General features: G+C 35.7%; 1 protein-coding gene across 2 annotated transcripts in view; it reads left to right on the top strand.

Annotated features, from left to right (window-relative positions):
• fz4 (frizzled 4) overlaps window positions 1–24467 on the top strand; it is a 51817-nt gene extending 27350 nt beyond the window's left edge. For both annotated transcript variants that reach the window (XM_073979542.1, XM_073979543.1), the window contains 2 exons: window positions 22927–23177; window positions 23232–24467. In XM_073979542.1, the coding sequence (XP_073835643.1) occupies window positions 22927–23177; window positions 23232–23992 (1012 nt within the window). In that variant the 3' untranslated portion in view covers window positions 23993–24467. The remainder of the gene's footprint in view (window positions 1–22926; window positions 23178–23231) is intronic.
• The last annotated feature ends 932 nt before the right edge of the window (window positions 24468–25399 follow it).

Genomic DNA, 25399 nt, shown 5'->3' on the forward strand with positions numbered 1-25399 from the left:
TTATACTCTTTTAAGATCAAACTTTATATTCATGCTTTATCCATGATATTTGATTAGTTTTTGTGCTTGGTTTTGCACTGCTGGGTTGATTGCCATTTCATCTTATTTCTTTTTTTATTTAAATCAAGATAATATTGTTATCACTAAAAATTTCCCTAGTGTTATTTTATTTGTATTGTATGTAGTAGTTTTGTTCAAATTTAAATTTTTATTAATATTTATGTATATCGCTATATACGGAGTAGTTTAAGTGCTACAAAACAATTTTTTTTGGATTTTTTTTTTTGTTCAGATTTTATTATTTATTTTTGCTCAAATTTTTAATGATTAGTCTAACTAGAGTAGTCTAGGTTAAGTTTTTTTCTGTAACATAGGTGGCCTTTAAGGCTTGGTTACCAAGTGTGAACTAAATTAAATTAAAAATATAAAAATATATAATAAACTTTAAAAGTTAATGCCAAGAAGCTCCTCCTTAAAATTTTATTATCACATTTAACTTTAAGTTAACCGTAACGCTATAAATATGTTCGGTAAATCCAAACTATAACAAAAGAAGGCTTATAATAATGGGGGTTAATGAAATTGAAATATAATGAATATAAAAAAATGGAACATCTCAAATAAATCATTTTAAAATGCGACTGAGTGCAAATACAAATCAAATACTTTTATTCTAGAAAGTTAGCTTATATTACTCAAAAATACGCAAAAACGTCTTAAAATGCTTCTTGCATAGAGTCATCTAAAATTGATTGCATTCTAGCTGCACCATATGCTTGTAAAAATCATGACTTCTTTCACGTAAAAAGACATAGCCGCTTGCACTCATTCAATTCTTTTCATTCAACTACTTTTTTGGCTACAAACAAAGATGCAGTCTGATATTTCTTGCACCCATGATTATCTTTATGGATACAAACAAATTGCTGAGTAATTAAAATACCATAAAATAAATTGTTTCTGGTGTTCTTCTTCTTCTTTATTTACTCATCCGTTATTCGGATATTGGTGATCGTACAATAATATTTCAATGATACATATATGATACCAGGTATATATTTATAATTATTTGTTGTTACACAATGATGTTCAGCTCCCTGTTCTTAGCGGCTTGTAAAAGTGTGTATTCATCATTATAGCCGGTCCATGTCTGGATATTTTTGAGCCAGGTTGTTTCTTTTCTACCTCTTCCGCGCTTTCCGTCGATTTTTGCCTTAAGGATTGTTTGTAGAATCTTGTATTTATTATTTCTAAGTATGTGTCCAAGGTATGAGACTTTACGCTTTTTTATTGTTGAGATTAGCTGTCGGTTCACATTCATCCTTCTAAGTACTTCGTCATTTGATATTTTTGAAGTCCAGGGTATTTTCAGTACTCGTCGGAATGTCCACATTTCAAAAGCTGCCAATTTTCTTTCATCGGACATTTTAAGTGTCCAGACTTCGGAAGCATATAAGAGGACTGACCAAACATAGCACTTGATAAATCTTATTTTTGTTGTCACATTTATGTCGTGACTTGTTAATACTTTTTTGTGTTTAAAAAAGGCATCTCTCGCTATTTCTATTCGGCTGCTAATTTCTTTTGAGTAGTCCCAACGGTCATTTATTAGTACTCCCAGATATTTAAATGTGTGTACCCTCTCGATTTCCGTTTCCTTTATAGTAAGCTTCACGTTGCGATGGTCGTTTTTTCTGCTTACTATCATGTATTTAGTTTTTTTCATATTAATTTTTAACCCATACTTTTCACTTGTGAGTGCCAATTTTTCTATAAGTTTCTGTAGACCTGATATGCTCTCAGCCAGTAGTGTGGTGTCGCCTGCATATCTTATATTATTCACAATATGTCCATTTATTTTTATTCCAATATTTCCTCCATCTAGCGTTTCTTGAAATATTTTTTCCGAGTACACGTTGAATAGTAATGGGGACAGTATGCATCCCTGTCTAACTCCTTTTGAGATAATAATTTCATCACTTTGTTCACCACTGACGTCGATTCGTGCTTTTTGGTTCCAATACAAATTTTTAATACATCGTAATTCTTTTCCTTGTACTCCGATAGATGTCAAAATGTTCATTAATTTATCATGGTTAACCGTATCGAAGGCTTTCTCATAATCGATGAAGCAGATGAAAACATCTTTTTGGGCTTCTCTGCATTTCTGGACTAAGACTTGTAAACAGAATAGAGCTTCTCGGGTACCCATCCCTTCCTTAAACCCAAACTGCGTTTTTCCCATAGCATGTTCGCACTTGCTATATATTCGTTGATGTATTATTTTTAGCAATACTTTCAGTACGTGACTCATTAAACTTATTAATCTGAATTCACAACATCGTTTTGCATTGTTTTTCTTGGGAATGGCTATGAAAGTAGATTTGAGCCAATCTTCTGGATATTGTCCAGTGTCGTATACATGGTTGAAAAGGGTGATGAGGAGTTCTTTATTGCTGGAATCTATTAGCTTTATGACTTCAGACGGTATTTCATCAGGTCCTGTGGCTTTTTTATCTTTTAGAGTTTGTACGGCGCGTTCTACTTCTAATCTTGTTATTGATGATCCAACTAGATAATTGCTTACATTATTCTCAAAGGTGCTCGCTGCTCATCCGTGAAAAGTTTTTCTATATAATCTTTCCATATAGTCTTTCTTCCCTCCATATCAAACACTGCTTCATTATTATCATTAAATATAATTGCACTTGTCTTTCTTCCATACGTCCCCGCAGATTCCTTTATCTTTTTATGTAGGTTAAAGTCGTCATGTATGGACTGTAGAAATTCAATTTCTTGACATTTTCTATTTAGTTGGTCATTTTTTGCTGCGCGGATTGCCGATCTTATTTCTTTGTTTATTTCCCAGTACCTTTCATAATTTATATTTTTATGTCTACTTCTTTCTTCCCGAAGTTCTCGAATTTCGTCTGTTATCCAGTCTTCAGTTCTTGCCATTGATCGGTTTCCCAGTGGTGTTCTTAAGAAGTTTATTTGCAAAACGTCATTAAAAAGGTAAACATTGCAAAAATATGAAAATTTTATGAAATGGATTCAAATCGGACATTGTCAAAATGTGAAGAACGGAATGCATTTTTCACGACTCTGCGTGGACTGCTTCTAAAAAAGCTATTCAATCACTACTTCACATAGAAAAACTTCAAATAAATTTTGCTGGGGTGTTATTAATAGCAGAAATTGAATGTCATTTGCTTTTGCAGATGATATCTAAATTTTGTTTCATGGAGAATATGTTTCTGCAATCTTCAGTTGATTTTAATGTGAATTTGTTAGTCTCGTGGTTAAACAGCAACCGTCTCTCAATCAATACCAGCAAAACTAATGCTATGTTCTCTGGCAATGTACAGTCTGACTCAATTAATTTTTCTATTTATAGTACAGCTATAGGTTTTGTAAGCTCGTTGAGGTGTCTTGGTTTGTTGCTTGATAGTGGTTTGGTATTTGACGTGCATGTGAATTCTTTAGTGTCCAAAGTTAACTTTATATTAAGAAAGTTATACTCTACGGATTTGTGTCTTCTTAGGACTATAAGAATGCAATTAGTACATGCAATTAGTACATGCGCTTATAATTCCTCACTTTTTATATGGTATTGAAGTATTTGGGGTAGTTGCGGTTTGATACTGCGTAAATTGCGACATCTTTTAAATAGAGTAATGCGTTATGTTTTTTGTGTTCAACGTTGTTAGCATATTTCTCCTTATGTTAATGAATTTCTTGGTTGTTCTTTTGTTTACTATGTTAGCATAAGAGCTATGCTGTTCTTTTATAAAATAGTTAAAATACAAACTCCTATCTCCGTATTGGAGCTATTCACTTTTAGTAGATCGGTGAGAAATACTCAGTTATGTATACGTCGTCTCACTCCTATATTGGAAAAGTCTTTTCATGTGAGAGTTGCTCGAATTTTTAATAATTTACCATCGGGCCTTAAGTTGTTCAATACCTCTCTAAAATGTTATAAGGAGCATTTATTTCAATATGTCAATGATCATGGATTTTAAAGCTTGTTTTTATTTTATTTTTTTTTGTTTGCTTGTTAAAGCATTGATAATGTCATTGCATAGCTGGTTCGGATAAATTGTTGTGTTCAATTAATTAAATTTTTAAATTTATTTATTTCTTCTTATTTAATTATATTTTCTTTCTAGTGTGATATAAAATTACATGTTGCCTATCTTACATTTATACACATTATTATCCCACATATGCCCAATGCTTCATAGTGATCATGATCATTGTTTACACATTTTTTCTATATTTTTCTCACAAAAATTAAAATTTTGTGTACTGGGCCACTCCGAAATGGTATCGAGATGTATTTCTAGCTATATCCTTGAGGTCAGAAATAAAAACGGTACTTTAATAAAGCTGACATGTCATGAAAACAAGAATTTTGTGTGCCCTATATATAGGACATTGGGCATATCTGGGTTATATTAGTTTTAAGTTTCCGGAGTAGTAACTTTATTGTTGTATTTGGAACAGTTTTGGCTAGGTACTGTGCTTTTATGTCATGTTCACACGGGCGTTTCAATTACGTTATTCGCCAGTCGAACGACGTACACGAATTAACCCGTTTCCACGACGCCATTCGTAATTAACAAAAACAAACAAAATTTCCTTCATTTTTGTTTCCTTGTTTTCACGAAAATTTGAACCGAAAACACATAAAATATACATTAAATGAACAGGAAAAGCAATAGACTTTCCTTCAAATGTACCTTCTATATTTAACTACACACATTTCATTCATTTTTTTCACAAATTCTAAATAATTTTGTATTTTCAATATATTTTTATATGTTTCTATTTTCAAAAACAATATTTATTTATTTATTTTCAATTTTCATATGCCCAGTCTTTCGACCTTAAGGCTGTATACTACAGTATAATGTTCAATTTAATATTATATAAAATAGCTTAAATATAACAAGGAAGGGATATTAGAACTACTCACAAAAAACTAATTACTATGTATAAAAAAGGGGACAGTAATTATAACATAAAAAATGTAAATAAAAAACATTTTGATTAATTGAATTTTGAATGGAAAGAATGGAAAGTATTTTAAACTACTCCAAAAGAAATACAGCATTTATAATAACACTGTGCAACATTTTGGAGCCAATCGCGTGCAAACAACTTCTGTCCAGAATTTTATGAAAGTAGAGCGCCAATAGGCAAAAACCATATTTGGGGTTTGTTTTCTTAGATCGGGTTCGCGTTTTATGGCCTCATCTAAACATGGTTAAATATCGAAGTTTTAAAACAAATCGGGGCTGTATCTCCGAAACCAATACGAATCTTGTTTTGACATCTGCAGCAAACTTGTAGATAAGAGCAAGAGAAACAATTTGGAGGAATAGTGCACTCGAAAAACTGCATTTATTGCCTCAAATTTTATAATATATCTAAAAATTCTATAATTTGTGTATATTTCGCAGTGTATCTCCCAAAATGTTAAATTCTTCTTAATGTTACTTTTTCGGAAAATATTCTCTGGAATGTAATACACAACTCTTCAGAACATTATATTGTTGTAAAATGCCTCTATCGCCTTGTTTATAGCAAATTTTTCAAAAACAATTTGGTAAATATTTCAATAATTCATTGAAATCCCCAACATGAGAATAAACAGCCTGTGTGAACATTGTTTGAAATAGGTTTTGTAAAAGGTATGTTATGAAATAACCCTTAAACAACGTGAAATAACCATTTTAGAGTTTCCGAATGTTCTGAAGAATTGATGGTCACATTATTTGGAAAATTTTTAGAATGGTTACTTTTTTCAACTCCCAACAGATTAGTTGTTACTGACCAGAATTTCAGAAATTATGTAAACTTTTCTATATTTTAACGAGTTTGATGCTCTAGATGCAGCTTTTCCCAGTTCGTCTGTTTGACACATAAGTTCTACTACTTTAGGGCTACAATATTGCTGAAGACTGCAAAGCAAAATTCTTATTAGTTTCGGAGATAAAGGTCCGATCACTGGAAAAAAGGCTCATTTTAGGTCGGTTTAGATGAGGCCATAAAATCTAAACCCGATCTAAGAACACAAAACCGAATTAAGGTTTTTGTAGTCTCAATATGTACTTTCAGAAAATGTTCATTAGAAGTTGTTTGCATTTCCAGTGTTGCACAGTGTAAGAGCAATATAAATATGTATAAATAATATTAAATCCTTTATTTTTTTTATTAGTGAGAATTTCAAAAACAAATATTTTATGAAAAGATCATTAAATGCAAAGTAAGAATTTGAACTACTCCAATAAAAACTACATATAATATTTGTGTATACAGACTTTCAGGTATTTGTTTCCTTTTTGTTTCTGATTTTTTACGCGATTTTGAACTAATGTACAAGAAATGTGTGTGGAATTAAGAAGGAAACACAACCATCTTACTTCTGCATCTATATAAAATGTTTAGTTCATTAATTTTCATTCATGTTTTTCCTTTTTTCTAAAAATTTGTGTGATTTCAACAAATTTTTCAATTTTGAATTTAGACATGTCATAATTAATTTGTTCGATAAATTCTCTCATTTGTTAGGGATGGGTCATACTTATTCGTCGTTCAGAGAGTATTTCTAATCGAACAACGTAGAAAAATCGTCCTTCATTCATAGAATTTTGTGTGGGGAAATAAGTAATTTATTCGTAGTTATGGGTCGAACAACGAATAGAGAACGAACGACGTACCGTGGAAACGGGCTATTAATAAATAAATTGAAATTGAACCAGTAAGGAAACACCACTGTGTATATATAAAATATTTGAACTGATTTCTATATAATATGGTACACTTATTACTAGGCAAAATTCCGTCACACATTCCAAATTTCACCAAAATTGGACAGATATAGGGTGTTTGCTACAGCAAATACGTGAAATCGGGCGGAAATATACATGGGAGCTATTTCCAGATCTGAAGCGATTTCGATATAATTTTGCACACTTATTTCTAGACCGAGTTCAGTCACACAATCCAAAATTTCATCAAAATCGGAAGTATATATCGTGTTTGGTGCAGCAAATACGTCAAATCGGCCGAAAATATATATGGGAGATATATCCAAATCTGAACCGATTTTGATATTATTTGGCACACTTATTTCTAGACCAACTTCCGTCACACATTCCAAATTTCATTGAGATGGGAAATATATAACGTCTTTCGTGCAACAAATGCCAAAAATATGCCGAAAATTTATATGGGAGCTATATCCAAATCTGAAACGATTTTGATATAATTTGGCACATTTATTTTCAGACCGAATTCAGTCACATATTCCAAATTTCATTAAAATGGGACGTATATAGCGTGTTTGGTGCCGCAAATACGTCAAATCGGCACAAAATGTATATGGGAGCTATATCCAAATCTGAGCCGATTTCGATGTAATTTGGCACATTTATTTTCAGACCGAATTCAGTCACATATTCCAAATTGCATCAAAATCGGACGTATATAGCGTATTTGGTGCAGCAAATACGTCAAATCGGCCGAAAATATTTATGAGAGCTATATCCAAATCTGAACCGATTTTCACCAAAAGCAATAGCGTTCTTTCTGTGGCAAAAAAATTATATTCCCTAATTTTCAGCTGAATCGGACAAAAAATATATCCAAATCTGAACCAATTTCGATGTAAATTGGCACATTTATTTTCATTTATTTTCAGTCACATATTCCAAATTGCATCAAAATCGGACGTATATAGCGTGTTTGGTGCAGCAAATACGTCAAATCGGCCGAATATATATATGAGAGCTATATCCAAATCTGAACCGATTTTTTCACCAAAAGCAATAGCGTTCTTCCTATGGCTAAAAAAATTATATTCCCCAAGCAATGTGGCAATTTGTATTAAATTATTTACTGTTTACACCAACATTATAAATCGTCTTAAAATTTTGTTGTTAAAAAAATAGGAGTGTGGAAGAAAAAGGACAATAAAAATATTTTTAGTTGCATTTAAGACCAAAACTGTAAATATTTTAGTTGATAGTATTAAATACAATATATTTAAATTTTTTTTTTTTTTGAAAACAAAAGTCCTATGGTAGTATCCAAAAACAGGCTATTTTCCTTGTGAATACTTTTCCAATAAATTAAGCTCTTATTGGGGAATTCAGTAGATTTTATAAAAAAAAACCATAAATTGGTGTATTTTGAACCATGAACCAAATTTCAGCCAGTTTCCATTAATCATTTATGAAAGGATCGGCCAAAACAGCGCACTTATAAGTCTTTTATTCCTCGACCAAATGAAATTATGAGGTCCTCAGGATGTTAGCTTTATGTACACAATCAATTTCACTTCTATTCCAAAAATATTTTAAAGCGTGAACGGTTGAAATTAGTGTTACACCATTTTGTGATAATCCGGCTTTGACTACTCTATGGTTGGTATACACCGTACTATATTTTTCTACATAATTTCACGTTTTTCGTTCAAAAGTACTTAATTTAGTTTAGTCCTCATAGAAAATTGTGTTTTATACGATGCAAAACCTAACATATTCGCAGGGCAACTTCAGAAGTATTTCCTTAAAATTAGCTTTTTAACAAAGCGTGCAGAAAAATGGCTCATATCTGCCAATCATCCAATTTTTCAAATATAAACAAAATAATTGTTCTGCGTGTAGTTAAGATGCTAAGGGCCCTAAAACATTATTTGGTCCAGGAATTAATGCCTTATAGATACGCTTTTTTGGTCAATCCTTACATAAAAGTCTAATGGAAACTGGCTAAAGCTAGGCTCAAGGATCAAATTACACAAATTTATGGGGAACCAATCATTATATATTGTTCGAGGTAACAGCTAGAGTGTTAAACAATTCTAATCAACAAAGGTTTTGTTTATAAAATCCATCGATTTCCCTATAAATGCTCAAATTATAGGAAAAGAGCTGCAAGGACAATATCCTGATTGTGGCCACATCCAAAAGCCTTTTTTGTTTTCAAACAGCCTTCAGATCTATTAATTTCAGTACTAACAACTAAAATATTGTCAATTCTGGTCCTAAACTCAAATAAAAATATTTTTATTCTCCTTTTTCTTTCACACTCCTATTTTTTGAACAAAAAATTTTAAGACGATTTATAATGTAGGTGTAAACAGTAAATAATTTAAAACATATTGCCACATTTCTGTTAATGAATTAACAGTTGAGATGTCAACAATGTTAAACAAATGCCGAATTGGCGAAAATGGAGAAGTTTAAACATGTTTTTTGGACCATTCTATTTTGTGTATGGGCACTCCAGTTATTTTGAACACAGCTGTATATCCCCAAAAGGAATTATGGGTCTATTTCGTTTCCTTTTGTATCTTACAAATGCACAAAGACATAATACTCCTTACCACAGTGTGGTATAGGGTATAAAAAAGGGTTCATCGGCCCGACAGCATGGCTGATAGGTGAGTGGAGTCCTTTTCAACAAAAGAAAATCAGCAAGTAACCCTGCGTTCACACAGGACAGTTGAGTTCATGTATTGATTGTCATAAACCCAAAACTTGCCTGTGTCACGTAGGCGTCCAGACAACTGCAAAAACAGTTGTAAAATTATGAATGAAAATCATCAATTTATTTTCGTTTTCCGTCAAAGACATAAAATATAACAAGATGGGACATTTCCATTGCTACTATACATCGGCAGATGGCGCTGGAGATATAACATAATGTTATGCTCCAATATGGTGACATGAATTTATGTTATACTTGTTTTTGTTGCCGTCGTGTTTTGTTATGGGGTTTCTACACGGTATGTTTTTTACATATTTGTGCATACCAACTGTCACTTTTTACAAATCTGAATTTTGAACACATGGTGAGAACCATACACAAATTTCAATGCGTCAAAATGTTATGTGCATGGTATAAGTAAAGAGGTATATTGTATAAATGAAAATATTGTATAAATGAAAACAATCTTTAGAACCCTTGTTTTTTCTGAATTCCTAAAACGTCAAAATTAGTAAACACAAAAGGAACATGTGGGTTTGTTTACAATGCCATTATTGAGCATTTTATAAAAAACGCGAAAAATAAATGAAGTTTCAATGTTTTTCCACATAATCGAGTTGTGGATATTGTAAAATGTTTGTTTCAATGCAAAGCTGACAAATTTCTTCCATACAAATGTTCTAAAATCAATTTCAAAAATCATTGAATTCGATTGTTTTTAAAATTGTTTGGCATATTATTCAAACAGCACACACATACACAGATTGTGTATATTGTTTTGGCGTTTTAGGAACAGTTGAAAGAAAAAAATTGTATTGACTGAAAGCTTTAGCTAACCTTTCTTATTAAACCATGGTTATGTGCATACATTAGTATATTTTTCGAATAGAACGCGCTCTATTCTCGTCTGTACAACCAAAGGTAAACAGCTGTTTTGTTGGTACGATATAAATAAAGAAAACAATAGAAAACGAATGAAAAATAAAATTTTGCGTGCAGAAGGAATTACCTATGGGCGAAAAAAGTGACAGTTGCTATGCATGAATACGTAAAAAACTTACCGTGAGAAACCCCCTTAGTTGTCTGTTATACACAAACACCATCTATGGTTTAATTATAAAATTGAACTGCATTATGCACTATGTCCAATCTTTACAGTTCTATGTCTTTGTTTCCGTTCACATATTTTGTTTTTGTACATATTCATTTGTTTTCAGCACATTTGAGTTATCATCTCACTTCTTTTTCACAAAAATGTCAAAAATTTGTTAACCCGTCTGTATGTGAAAGAATTATGGACAGCTGGAAGACAGCAGACAAATGTATTTATGTATGTGTTTGTAAATCAGAGTTGTATTTGTACAATTATCGTTGAGTGGCGTTGCCAGTTGTCAAAATTGATCCACGTATGGCAACACTCAACTGAACAGTTGCGAATCTCAGTTGACGAAGCGGCTGTTTTTCAGCAACCACCAATTTTCAGTTGCAGTGAACATTTTCGAAGAAACAAGAAGTAAAATAGAAGGAAAAATAAACATTTTGTTAACAATTATTGATTCTTTGCATCATTAATTAATTTTGTTTATCAATATGGTGAAAATAACGACAAAGCGACAGTTCGAAATATTAATTGATAAACTTAGCCCGAGGAGTTCGGGTTTTTGGTGAAAACAAAGCCACAGCTGATGAAGCGTGGAGGTCCATTTCGGACAGTTTAAACAGCCATGGACCTTCAACACGACCACCTGAAGAGTGGCAGAGAGTCTGGATTCACTTTAAAGCAAAGTTGAAAAAGAAAATGGATCAAAATACACAAGAAGTGAATTTATCGCCTTTGGAGCAGACAGCAGCAAATCTTTTGCAAATGAATTTGTTGACTTTGAAGTCATCTTTTAACGTTTCCACAATGTAAACTACGGCATCCTTTGGCAATCGAAAATACGCCTTAAACCTAAAATAATTTACTGATTATACAGATCTTTCCACATGAACATCAACTTACAGTGCAGATGGCAATTCCAATAGGTTCGACTTGTCCCTCAAATTTCTTTTAATAGATGCCATGTCCTGTACATTTTCTTCATCATCAGAAAATAATCCACTGAACTTATCATTTTAAAATAGTTTTTTTTGTTGCGAATTATGCCTTTTGGATATAATGGAGTTCACAAGTTTGAAAAAACACTGATCGATAACACGTTTATCGACAACCCAGTTGGGTTGACATCAATAATACAACATTTCATCTCAGTTGTGCTGACAATTTACAACGCTACTCAAGTTTAGTTGCAATGCATAGTCGACCCCTTAAGTTGCAATAAAACAACGATGGATTATTCGATTGACATGAATTTTATTTATCCGAAAGATAATCTTGTGGCATTCGATTTTAAATATGATTTCTGGCATATGACCGCCACGGCTGAAGCGGATGTAGTCCAATCTAAACGTCCAATTTTCGATTACCCTTTTCAACATTTGTGGCCGTATTTTGGCAATAACACGGCGAATGTTTTCCAAATGGTCAAGCGTTTGTGGCTTATCCGCATAGACCAATGACTTTACATAGCCCCACAGAAAGTAGTCTAGCGGTGTTAAATCACAAGATCTTGGATCAAAGGATGTCGTAGTTTCCATTGTGGAAACGTTAAAGGATGACTTCGAAGTAAGTTACAGATCAACAGCAATACCCCCGCTTTGAAAAGTGTGCGCTGCGATGAGATTTTTTGCGGAGGGAAGTTTTCAAAAGTCCCATGGCAATGATTACAACTATTGGCTCAATTGAAGGAAGTTATCCACTTGATAGAGGAAGAAAAAAGACAAAACAAAAATCATTTTTATTCCCTGGTGTAGTCGGTTGTATAGTTGGAACCCATGTGCATATTGGATTTGCACTCAATTTATCAATTAATATTTCAAGCTGTTGTTTTGTTGTTATTTTCGCCATGTTTTTGATACACAAAGTTATGGGTCGATCTTGCATTGCCACTAAACTTGAGTTGCGTTGTCAGTTGTCTGCGCGACTGAGATAAAGGGGTCGATCATCGATAACAATTATCGTTGAGTGGCGTTGCCAGTTGTCAAAATTGATTCACGTATGGCAACTCTCAACTGAAGTTGCGAATCTCAGTTGACGAAGCGGCTGTTTTTCAGCAACCACCAATTTTCAGTTGCAGTGAACATTTTCGAAGAAACAAGAAGTAAAATAGAAGGAAAAATAAACATTTTGTTAACAATTATTGATTCTTTGCATCATTAATTAATTTTGTGTATCAATTGGTGAAAATAACGACAAAGCAGCAGTTCGAAATATTAATTGATAGACTGAGTGAAAATCAGCAAATCTTTTGCAAATACATTTGGTGACAAATACAGTAGGTTCAGTTTAAATACAAATGACGAACATCCTCCATCTATATGATAAGGCTGGAAATGTTGTACCATTAATGTCAACTCAAACTTGTGACCTCTATTCTATTCGCCAAAAAAAAAAAAAAAAAAAAAAAATTTAAAAATAATTGCGCTTTGGATAACTCTTTTGTGTATTCTGGACAATATTTTAATATTTTGGCTGAGTTTTCGAGCAAATTTGGAAAACAACTCAAGATTGGAATATAACCTGGCCATTGAATCTTCGGATCGTCAAGTTTTATTTGCTGTCCCAAAAAATGATAAGTTCGGTGGAATTATTTTTTGATGATGAAGAAAATTTACAGATTAGATATAGTCCTCAAAAGCTCATTTTGTGTTGCCGTTTGCTCCTTGAGGAGATTTGTTTTGTATAATAATAACTCAGACAGTAGGTTATTGCAAAAAGCAAACAAACTAAATGTTCTACTTGAAAGTGCAAACGCAGATTTACTATCATTACCTAAAAATGTAAAAAATCAATGTTGTAGTACTGTTGTGGGGCAATGAACCACAACGTTTCTTTTCATAATAATTACTTTGTAAATTAAGCAATTTCTACAACACACTAGACACCAAACAAAATGTGCAATTTAGCAATAAGTTAGTATTTAAGAACCAATTTATCAATAAAGAATGTGAGAACTTGAAAAAGCCTTCTTGTGCATACATCATTTCCTCTCCGATCTTAACCAAGTTCATGTGCTTGTGTTAAAACTATAATTTATCTTGGTGACACTCCTTGATAAACGACATTTAAAACCTCATTGAAGGACAAAACAGTCCATTCAATAATCATTTGGTGACCCCTAGTCCTTCCGATAGGACGAAACACGCAACCACATTTGGTGAGCCTAGTCCTTCCGATAGGACGAAACAAGCAACCACATTTGGTGACCCCTAGTCCTTCCGATAGGACGAAACACGCAAAAACATTTGGTGACCCCTAGTCCTTCCGATAGGACGAAACACGCAACCACATTTGGTGACCCCTAGTCCTTCCGATAGGAGGAAACACGCAACCACATTTGGTGACCCCTAGTCCTTCCGATAGGACGAAACACGCAACCACATTTGGTGAGCCGAGTCCTTCCGATAGGACGAAACAAGCAACCACATTTGATTGCGACATCGAGTCCCTCCAATAGGACAAAATACATCCCAAAATATATCAGATCCTGTAACACGGCACAGGATCAACATTAGCAAGTCCACCAGGACATCAGTCGGCATTCTAGAACAGTAGCGTATCAAGCACAGAATACCGAAATTTTGATTGGACAATACGAATAAATTGCTTCCAAAGGATTACATATAGCTACTGTTGCAGAAGGCAATCTTCGGGCAAATTCCGGACATTAACTAATTAAAAAATGGCAACCGGTGAAGATTCGGCAGGCATGACCTTGTTCAACCAATTGGTAGACGCTCAACGAGCCACGGGTGATCGGATAGAAACTATCATCCGCAATGCAAAAAAGGAGCCAATCTCGAAAAGAACAACTAGCTTCTACAAGGATCGACTCACTAAATTAGACGCCGCATGGGCCGAATTCGAAATCACAGACTCGAAAATACAGTGTCTCGAAAATTATCCAAAGGACCACAAGTACTTCACCGAGAAGTACTACCAGCAGGTGTCTGAACTTACAATGAAGTACAGGGAGCTATTTGAGTCAGCCATGTTGGAGCCTTCAAAAGAGTCAGAAACAACTGCTGATAAACCTCATGCAAAGAAATCAACCATAAACAACGGCGGCTCAATAGCTTCAGTATCCTCAACCAATTCGGCAATCAGAAGACAAAACGTTATGATATCGTCTCTGAAAAGGGTACTTACCATGGATCCGACAGCATCCAACATGAAACTGAAGGAAAAATTGTGGGAACAAATTCAAGAACTGAATTTCTCAATATGGGAAAACAGTTGCAATCCACTGGAAGAAGGCTACGATATGGACTCCTACACCACTCTGGAGAATATGGTAGTAGAAAACTTCAAAACAACAACACCAACTGCAGAAAAAGGAATAGAACTTGGGCAAGCAAATGTGTTGCCACTGCCCAAAATAACAATCCCAAAATTTAATGGAGATTATATAAAATGGCCGGCCTTCTTTGACCTTTTCACGCAGTTAGTAAACAATCAACGCATACCCACAGTACAAAAGATGTGGTATCTGAAGGCCAATCTCACTGGTGAAGCGGAAAATTTGATAAGTCATATCTCAGCAACAGCCGAAAATTATGAAGCAGCATGGACAATTTTGCAAGACCGATACAACAACAAGCGAGTGCTGGTAGCATCCCTTATACATCAACTGATTGATCAGCCATCAACCGGATCATCAGCCGCGTCCATAAAGCAGCTACATGACGTCACACAAGAGTGCTTACATGCGCTTAAGAACGTGGGAGTCGACACGTCCTCTTGGAGTCCAATACTACTTCATCTACTGTCGAAGAAACTAGACCGAAGTATTTACAATCAATACGAAAGATCAATTGTCAACCCAAGGGAATTGCAGCAAGTTAGTCAATTCCTAAAATTTCTGGAGACTCGATTCCAGTCAATGGAGGCAATGGGTCAAAAGGAAAAACCTTCATCTAAATCTTGTGCTACAGTGGCATCGGCAAACCAAGGAAACAACATATGTACTCTATGTAAAAATGGCACCCATAAACTATATCACTGCCAGAACTTTCTCAAAATGACACCACCAGAACGACTAAATTTCGCACAAAAGCAAAAACGATGTGTAAACTGTTTAAAGGCGGTCCATTCATCGAAGCAATGTACTACGCGATGCTGCATGAAATGCAACAAGAAACACAACACACTGTTGCATCTAGAGCGCAAGCAAGGATCTACAAACAAACAAGACAGTCATATGACTTTATCAGCTGAAACTGGTACAAAGCCTGCCGGAGGGGTAGCCTCCGTAAATACTGAGTCGCCCAATAATCAGGAAGCCACCTCGCTGGCCGCTGCAAATAAAGAACAAATCAGCTCGTACGTTCTACTCAGCACAGCAGTAGACAAAATAAAGGTGGATGAAGCAGAAGTGGAGTGCCGCGCTTTGCTTGATTCTGGTTCACAAGTCAATTTCATCACAGAACGTTTAGTAAAGCGACTTGGAATTTCAATGCAAAAGTCAACAATTAATATCAACGGAATCGGTGCAACCAACACTAGAACAAACCATCGAGTAAATGTGGCTCTGAAGTCTCGAATCAACAATTATTCGACTCGACTTGAAGCATTTGTCTTGCCTCGTATCCTGTCACCACAGCCATCACAATTCATTAACGTTGAAGATTGGTCGATTCCAAAGAATCTGACGCTAGCTGATCCAGCCTTCAACCGTCCTGATAAAATTGATATATTATTAGGTGCAGAACACTATCACGAACTGTTGTCGATTGGACAAATAAAATTAGCCAAGGATCTCCCCACAATGCAGAACACTGTGTTTGGGTGGATAATATCAGGAAAAATTCAAGAAGAAAAGCCCAGGAACTTTACATGTGGAATCTGTACCACGGATGAATCGCTTGACGCCTCTATCGCCCGGTTATGGGAATTGGAGGAAATCAAGACAACCAACAAACCAATGTCCATCGAAGAAAGACAATGCGAAAATCACTTTGAGCAGCACACCATCAAGGACAACAAAAATCGATTTGTAGTCCGAATACCCTTTCATCAAAACCCTGACGCGTTAGGAGACTCGCATGGGATCGCAATCAATCGATTTTTCTCCCTCGAACGCCGGTTGCAGAAAGATCCTGAGTTGAAGGAACAATATGTCAGATTCATGGAAGAATATGAGAACCTAGGACACATGACAAAAATATCGGCGGATGCTATTCGCTCACCACACTACTTCATCCCACATCATTGCGTGCAACGACCTGAGAGCACAACAACAAAGCTTCGTGTAGTATTCGACGCATCGGCCAAAACTTCGTCATCGCATTCGTTAAATGATCTGATGTACACAGGACCTACTGTTCAAAGCGATCTGTTCTCCATACTACTGAGATTTAGGCTACCCAAATACGTTTTCACAACTGACGTCGAGAAAATGTACAGGCAGGTCCTAATCTCTCCTGAGGACCGCCAGTTTCAACTAATAATTTGGAGAAAGGATGTCTCTCAGCCTATAACCTACTACCAACTCAACACAGTCACATATGGCACAAGAGCCGCCCCATATTTGGCAACAAAATGCCTGCAACGATTAGCCAAGGACAACGCAATCCGTTACCCGCTCGCCTCGCAATTTCTCCAAGAGAATTTTTACGTCGACGATGGCCTGGGCGGAGCCGACAGTTTAATAACGGCAATTAATATGCAGCAGCAACTCATTCAAGTTATGAAAGACAGCGGTTTCAACTTACGCAAGTGGTGTGCTAATAACCCTCAACTGCTTAAAAACATTTCAGAAGGAGATCAAGAAGTAAACTTAGATTTCGAGAGCTCAAAGGCTGACACCGTTAAAACATTAGGACTAACATGGCTTCCAAAAGATGACACATTTTGTGTAAAAGTTAACATTGATTCCGTCAGAAGAATCACTAAACGTACAGTTACATCAGATCTTGCCAGACTTTTTGATCCATTAGGAATACTGTCTCCAGTTACAGTAACGGCCAAAATATTCATACAAGAATTGTGGGAGTTAAAATTAGACTGGGATCAATCGTTACCAGAATCCTTACACTCTAAATGGACCACGTTTCGATCGGACTTAAACGCTCTAAAAACACTTCAGATATATAGACACATCTTTAAAGGGAGAGTGCCAGAATCAAGGCAACTACACATCTTCACAGATGCATCAGAAAAGGCGTATGGCGCAGCGGCTTACATGCGATCAACCTTTAAAGACGGAACTACCATGACACGTCTCCTCTGTGCGAAATCTCGCGTTGCCCCACTCAAAAGGCAAACCATACCACGTTTGGAGCTTTGCGCAGCAGCACTTGGAGCCCAGTTAGCTTCAAAAATCAAAATCGATCTTCAATTGACGTGTCCAACCTGGTTTTGGACTGACTCAGAAATCGTGCTGGCCTGGATAAACTCATCATCTGCAGCATTCAACACATTTGTGGCCAATAGAATTGCAATCATACAAGAAGTCACTCAGGCAGAACAATGGCGTCATATCAGCTCAAAGTGCAATCCAGCCGATGTACTATCTCGTGGCATTTCACCAACAGCCCTTAAAGATTGTGCTCTTTGGTTCTGTGGTCCTTTATTTTTACACGGAAAAGACACAATGTGGCCAGCAAAATTCAATCCACATCTTGCAATTTCGACCAACCTTGAGAGCAAAAGGAAGGTACCAGAGGCACTCGTTACCACAGTAACACCAAACGACTTTATGTACAAAATAAATCACAACAACTCGTTCACCCGTCTACAACGAATCATAGCATACGTTTTGCGCTTCATTACTCAGAGCAGGTGCAAAAATATCCTTCGACAGGCCCAAGGATCACTTACAACGATCGAGCTAGACACGGCTTTAAAGCATATAATCAGACACATACAAGAGTCGGACTTTAAGGAAGAAATTCAACAGCTGAAGAAGTACCTCTTGGTACTTGGCGTGGAACAAGTAAACTGTGTAACCTGTCACCATTTTTGGACAATGACGGCTTAATTCGGGTTGGGGGTCGTCTTGAAGCATCGTCCTTGTCATTCGACTCCAAGCATCAACTCCTTATTCCAATTTCAAAATTAATATTTGAAATGGTACACAAGGAAAATAAACATTGTGGCGCGCAAACATTGCTGGGAATCGTACGACAACGGTTTTGGCCACTAAAAGGAAAGATTATGGCTCGAGCTACGGTTCATCGCTGTACAACATGTAGCAGAGCTAAGCCAGCATTATTTAATCAAGTTATGGGAAACTTGCCTTCCACACGTGTCACACCAGCCAGGCCCTTCATTAATACTGGGGTAGATTTTTGCGGGCCAATAACAGTACATTACAAACTCCGCGGAAAACGGCCACACAAGGCCTACATTGCAGTATTTTGTTGCTTTTCAACAAAGGCAGTACACCTGGAACTAGTGAGTGACCTCACCACCGAGGCGTTCATAGGTGCTCTTAAAAGATTCATCGGACGACGTGGACATTGCCAAAACCTATATTGCGACAACGCAACGAACTTCATAGGAGCCAAAAACAAGCTACCTGAACTATCAACCATAATACATTCAACAAATGCCAAAGAAGCCATTACAAATGCTTGCAACAACAGAGGCATTCAGTTTAATTTCATTCCGCCAAGAGCGCCACACTTTGGTGGCCTCTGGGAAGCCGCTGTCAAGTCAGCAAAACATCTTCTAATCAGAAGCATGGCGAATGCATCCTTGACTTATGAAGAACTCGAGACTTTGGTCATTGAAATTGAAGCCATATTAAACTCAAGGCCTATTTCTCCAATGTCAAATGATCCCAATGATATAGGTGCACTCACTCCAGGACACTTTTTGATTGGAGAACCACTCACTGCACAAGTGGACTCACAAGCAAAGCAACCAACCTTAAGCCTGGCAACTAGATGGAATCTGGTTTCTCGACTTTAGCACGAATTTTGGAGCAGGTGGTCACGAGACTATCTAAATGAATTGCAATATCGTAATAAATGGCAAGAGCAGTCGAAGAATCTACAACCAGGAGCCATTGTCATTATAAAAGAAGACAATGTTCCGGTTATGAAGTGGCCTTTAGGTCGTGTTATCAAAACATACAAAGGAAACGACAATGTAGTGAGAGTTGCTGACGTAAAAACCGCATCCGGAGTTTTTAAAAGAGCCATCCAATATTTAGCACCACTTCCGCGACTCGAAGAAGACAATACATGCAAAGATCAGCCGAGCATGCAATTGTCACCAAACCCGATCAATGAGAAAGAGCAGGAAACGCAATCATCTTCAGCATCACCAGACGAACGTCCAAGCAAAAGGAAACGAACGTCTTCAAGCTCCAGCATCATGCTAACGATGATCGTCGCTCTATTTGCACTTCCTTTAATTTGTGCAAACAAAATAGAGGTAACCAAGTTTGAACCCAACATTGGAATACACTTCGAAGGAATTGGCACCACACGTATCTCAAGATCTGAATGGAAACTCATAACGTACTACGAACTACAACCATACTGGCGAGAGATGAACACATTTACAAATGGCACATTGGCACTCCAGAAGTTATGCACCCTTATATCCCAAAGGGCACCATGTCTGAACATTCTGCATACCCTTGAACTCAGTTTCTCAGACCTCAAGGACGGAAACCTTTTACTAAAAAACAAGAGAAGCAAACGTGGTGCTGTAAATATTGTTGGAAACATTGCTAACTCACTTTTTGGAGTTTTGGACTCAAATTACGCGGAACAAATGTCGGACACTATTACCTTGATCAAGGAAGATGAAAACCACATGAAACAGCTCTTAAAAAACCAAACTTCAATTATTAACTCAACCCTCAACATTTTCAAACAAGATGAACTACAACTAAAAGCAAACTTCGACAGCCTCGATTATCAAATGAACAACATTGAGAAACGGCTACACGAAAACGAACAAGAGAATCACCAATTTAATCTGTTCCAAAATATGGTGTCACTATCTTCTCAATTGACATTGATATCAGTAAGGCTACACCGAATACAAACAGCAATAATAACAACATTGTCCGATTCACATCATGGGAAAATCAGCCCAATGTTACTATCACCGCTACAACTTCAATCAGAGCTCATACAAGTCCGAAATCATCTTCCACCAGCATTGCAGCTACCTGTCCGTCAAGAGAATCTCCTGCAGCTCTACAAAATCATGAATGTAAAGGGAGGAATCACAGATAATCATATAATTTTCTACATAACAATTCCTCTATGTGACCCAGAATCGTTGGAACTGTTTAAGCTACATCCAATTCCTGCACCTGTCAATAGCACCATGATGATCATTAGGCCATGCAGCGACCTCATCGCTATAACTGCCCACAGAGATGAGTATTATACATTAACAGAACAAGAATGGGCAGCATGCACACCACTAACAGAAGATGAAGTCTTATGTCCAAATATGCAGTCCAAATTCAATGCAGACGCAGCCAAGTGCCTATGCGAAATTTCACTTCTTAATAATATCACTCGTCCCAGTTGTACCGTGGACCCATTCATAGGCAACACGTCGATGACACAACTAAAACACGGCAACCAGTGGATGTATACAATGTCACATCAAACTCAAATAACCACTGTATGCAATCAGGAACACTCTCGAGTAATATTGCAGGGCACCGGACTCATTAAAATAAGTCCAGATTGTACCGTAAAGTACAGGTCAATGTTCATTCAGGGACATCAAACATATTCATCATCCCTTCACTCATCATATACAGCCACCGCCAACGCTACAAAAATCAGTTATCCAGACGAACCAAAATATAGCAAAATATATCATAGAAACTTCATTGACCACTTCAAGAATATATCTGAGATTCAAAATAAACTTCATCAACAAGTTCTAACTGACTTGCCACTGCAACTTAACAACATCAAGAGACATCATGCAACAGTAGCTTACGCCGCCCTCATTCTTGCAATTGGAATTATTATAACAGCAGTCTACAAAAGAAGACAATTCATTAAAATGGAGCCAAGTCAACAACCTCCCATTGCAGCAGTCCGTCAAAATGTCGCGTCATCATCGCGTTTCTGTATCATAATATCCATAAGAAAATAAAATTCATACAAACATTTTGTTTGGTGTCTAGGTAAAGAATAACCAAACTACTGCATTTCTTTTTTAACAGCAGCAATTAACATCTGTTGTATCAGCACATCAAATTTCAGTTGAGCATGGCTCAACGGCGGGGAGTGTGTTCAGACATTCACATTGCCTAGTATGATTAAGCACATAATGCATTAATGAAATTATTAATTCTTCATATCGTATAACAATAATAACTCAGACAGTAGGTTATTGCAAAAAGCAAACAAACTAAATGTTCTATCATTACCTAAAAATGTAAAAAATCAATGTTTTAGTACTGTTGTGGGGCAATGAACCACAACGTTTCTTTTCATAATAATTACTTTGTAAATTAAGCAATTTCTACAACACACTAGACACCAAACAAAATGTGCAATTTAGCAATAAGTTAGTATTTAAGAACCAATTTATCAATAAAGAATGTGAGAACTTGAAAAAGCCTTCTTGTGCATACATCATTTCCTCTCCGATCTTAACCAAGTTCATGTGCTTGTGTTAAAACTATAATTTATCTTGGTGACACTCCTTGATAAACGACATTTAAAACCTCATTGAAGGACAAAACAGTCCATTCAATAAACAGTCCTCTTTTCTGCAACTTCGCGGAGTGGGACGAACACTGTCCATTGGGGAGGAGAAACAACGGCTTGCTCCGCTTCAACAGTTGGCATTATTTCTATTTCATCTTTATCCCATGATCCCACAATACCATAAACTGAACCTACTGGATTTGTCACCAAATTCATTTGCAAAAGATTTGCTGCTGTCTGCTCCAAAGGAGATGAATTCATTTCTTGTGATGGACCACCACCTGTGGCGTTGAAGTTTCTTTTATTTTGAGCCATTTTCTTTTTCAACTTTGCTTTAAAGTGAATCAGACTCTCTGCCACACTTCAGGTGTTCGTGCTGGAGGTCCATGGCTGTTTAAACTGTCCGAAATGGACCTCCACGCTTCATCCGCTGTGGCTTTGGTTTCACCAAAAAGCCGAACTCCTCGGGCTAAGTTTGGATTGGAAATTATTATGGTAACTATACACTGAAATGCAACCGATGCAACACCGAAAGGATTGGTGCTCTGTATTGGAAGTTGTTACTGCTTTATCTGATTGACATCGTATAATATGTTTCACTAAATTTATAGCAGTATTCAATTCTATTAATAGATCTACCTTAACTTATTAAAATGCATTTTATTTAAACATATATTTTAGGTGGGCAATCTTGTGTTTAGGATGGCACCGAGATGTTCGTCGTAACAGTCCGGATACAATAAACCACATTTCTTTTGTTGGGAATGGTTATGCTAATCACAACGGAAGTAAAGGGTACCGTGTCAATGCACATAGAGTTGATGATAGTATTACTACCAGCAACTTAGCCAGATTCTTAGCTTGGGGCTTACCAGCTTTCCAAACCGCAGCTGTTATTGTCGCAAGAATTATAGATGCTGACGAGCTTCTAGGTAAGTAATGAATTTAAGACATCATTTTGTATTAACTTAATTGTTATTCCGTAGGAGCATGCTTTGTTGGTAACCAATCGGATAAAGGTTTACAAATTCTGGTAGCTACACCCCTTTTTTGTTACTGGATTTTTGGGTCTATGAATTTGGCATCGGGGTTTTTGGTACATCGACGAAACAAAGACATAGCAAAAAAATCGAATTCCGCAGCCGCAACAACCTTGATACAATCTGTATATAGTGTGTCCGGATCATTTCTTTTCATATATTGTATTCCATGTGCATTGCTTTTACTAGCGGTCATTTACGAGTTTGCCAATATCGATGTGTGGCTCAACGAATCACCGTATCTTACAGCCAGCAGGAGCTTATCTAATTTGAATGGCGAGACGCCAATGTGGCCCTTTATGGCTAGAGCTTTTATGGAATTGTTGCTGGCAATAATTACATCCGCATGGATTTTTGTGCCCAAAGTATCATCGATGTACAAGGGGCATATGACTAAAATCAATCATGTAAAAACTGCATGCATACCGCCTTTGCACAATTCAGTGCACACCACCAATAACACCAGTTATCGTTCATCTGGCAAAACATACAGTACTGTATCATATCAATCTGTACGACAGCAAAGAAACAAACCTTCAAATATAAGTCATCATCAAGGCGGTACAATGTTATTGAAGCATCCTCCAAATACGACCACTGGCCGCAATAAATCCGTTCAGAAACATTCGACGCATATGTTAATTACTGGACACGAAAAACAACCTCCGCATGCCTTTCATATATACGCCGATGAAACCATACTTTAACTATTATATGATGAAAATGAAAATTAATATTGGATAAGTCTGTGATATACATACATCAACGTATTGCCTATAACTAGAAATATTCTAGTGCTTATTATATCATTTATTGGAGTATTTGTAGCTACGAAATATAGGCCATTATAAATGGCATTACTATTACTGTCGCTATATTAATATACTAATAAACAATATTTGTACTTCTGGAGCAAGTGTACTTACCTTTATTAGCGATAAGAAATGTGCCATTAATTATAAGAAATATTTATTTTTAATTCCTAATCGTAAATTCGGAAATAATTCCATACGACACTACATATTTTTTTTTTTTAATTTTAATGTTTCTACGTACTTACGTATGTACATTTTTAGATAGACTTATGTACATAATTTAATTTTTACTAATAAAACAAAATATTTTACATTTAAAAATATTACCTTTTGGAGTACAGTAAATAAATATATATGGTGAAAAAAAGAAGTACATTCTAGATTTTTTTAATATTTATGAAAATACCCAAGTACATTTTTATAAAAGGTAGTTCAGTAATTTGACTAACCTAATAATATTAAATAAAAATTATTGGTGAATGGGTCGACGTAAGCATTATTGCCATGAAGGAAGAAGTTTGACGTCAAAAGTAAGGATTGAAGGAAAAATCTTCGATAATAGCCAAATCCCTGTAAATGCCAGTGGGCTTTGCCCAAAACTCATTGAAACCAGTGTCGCCCAATTCAAAATTAAAAACAAAATTGCATCTAGGGTCATTTAAGTTGACATAGGAAATGTTATATTCATACCAAGGCAAATTGAGCAGGTAGTGTTACAATGAAAATAATATTGTTACAAAGGGATTTGACACTTCATTTTAAAGGACATTCAAATTTCAAAGGACAACATTTTTCAAAAAAAAAGCATTTTAAATATCCACGGTGCTTGTGTTGGTGTCATATTAAAGAGAGGAGTATTGGCTTTATGTAATAATTATAAATTATTGCATTCAAGGATAACAAGGACATCAAAAATATCCTTAACAAATAAAATCTTTAAAAATATCCTGCAACTTTTTTCAAAAAATATATGATAATATCCTTTATGTAGTACAACACTTCCCGATATTTCAATATCCTAGCTTTGTAAGTTATTTTTTTAATAAATATTTACATGAAATTCCTTAAAGAAAACAAAACATTTTAACGCGTTGAATAATTAAATATATATATATATAAACAAAGATTAAAGATGGTTATAATAACGAAAAAAAAAATGGATTGGAACGTTTGATAGTGGAAATCGAAGTGAACAAAGATTGTCACTAGTAAGTACAATGGCAGTTACTAAAAATGTATCGAAGGTTAATTAGTACAAAAGATACATTGATAAATACACTAACAAAATTAAAAAAAAAA

This window comes from Musca autumnalis, unplaced genomic scaffold (assembly GCF_047663935.1).
Source record: "Musca autumnalis isolate F117 unplaced genomic scaffold, ASM4766393v1 scaffold_3, whole genome shotgun sequence".
Classification (NCBI taxonomy): Eukaryota; Metazoa; Arthropoda; class Insecta; order Diptera; family Muscidae; genus Musca; species Musca autumnalis.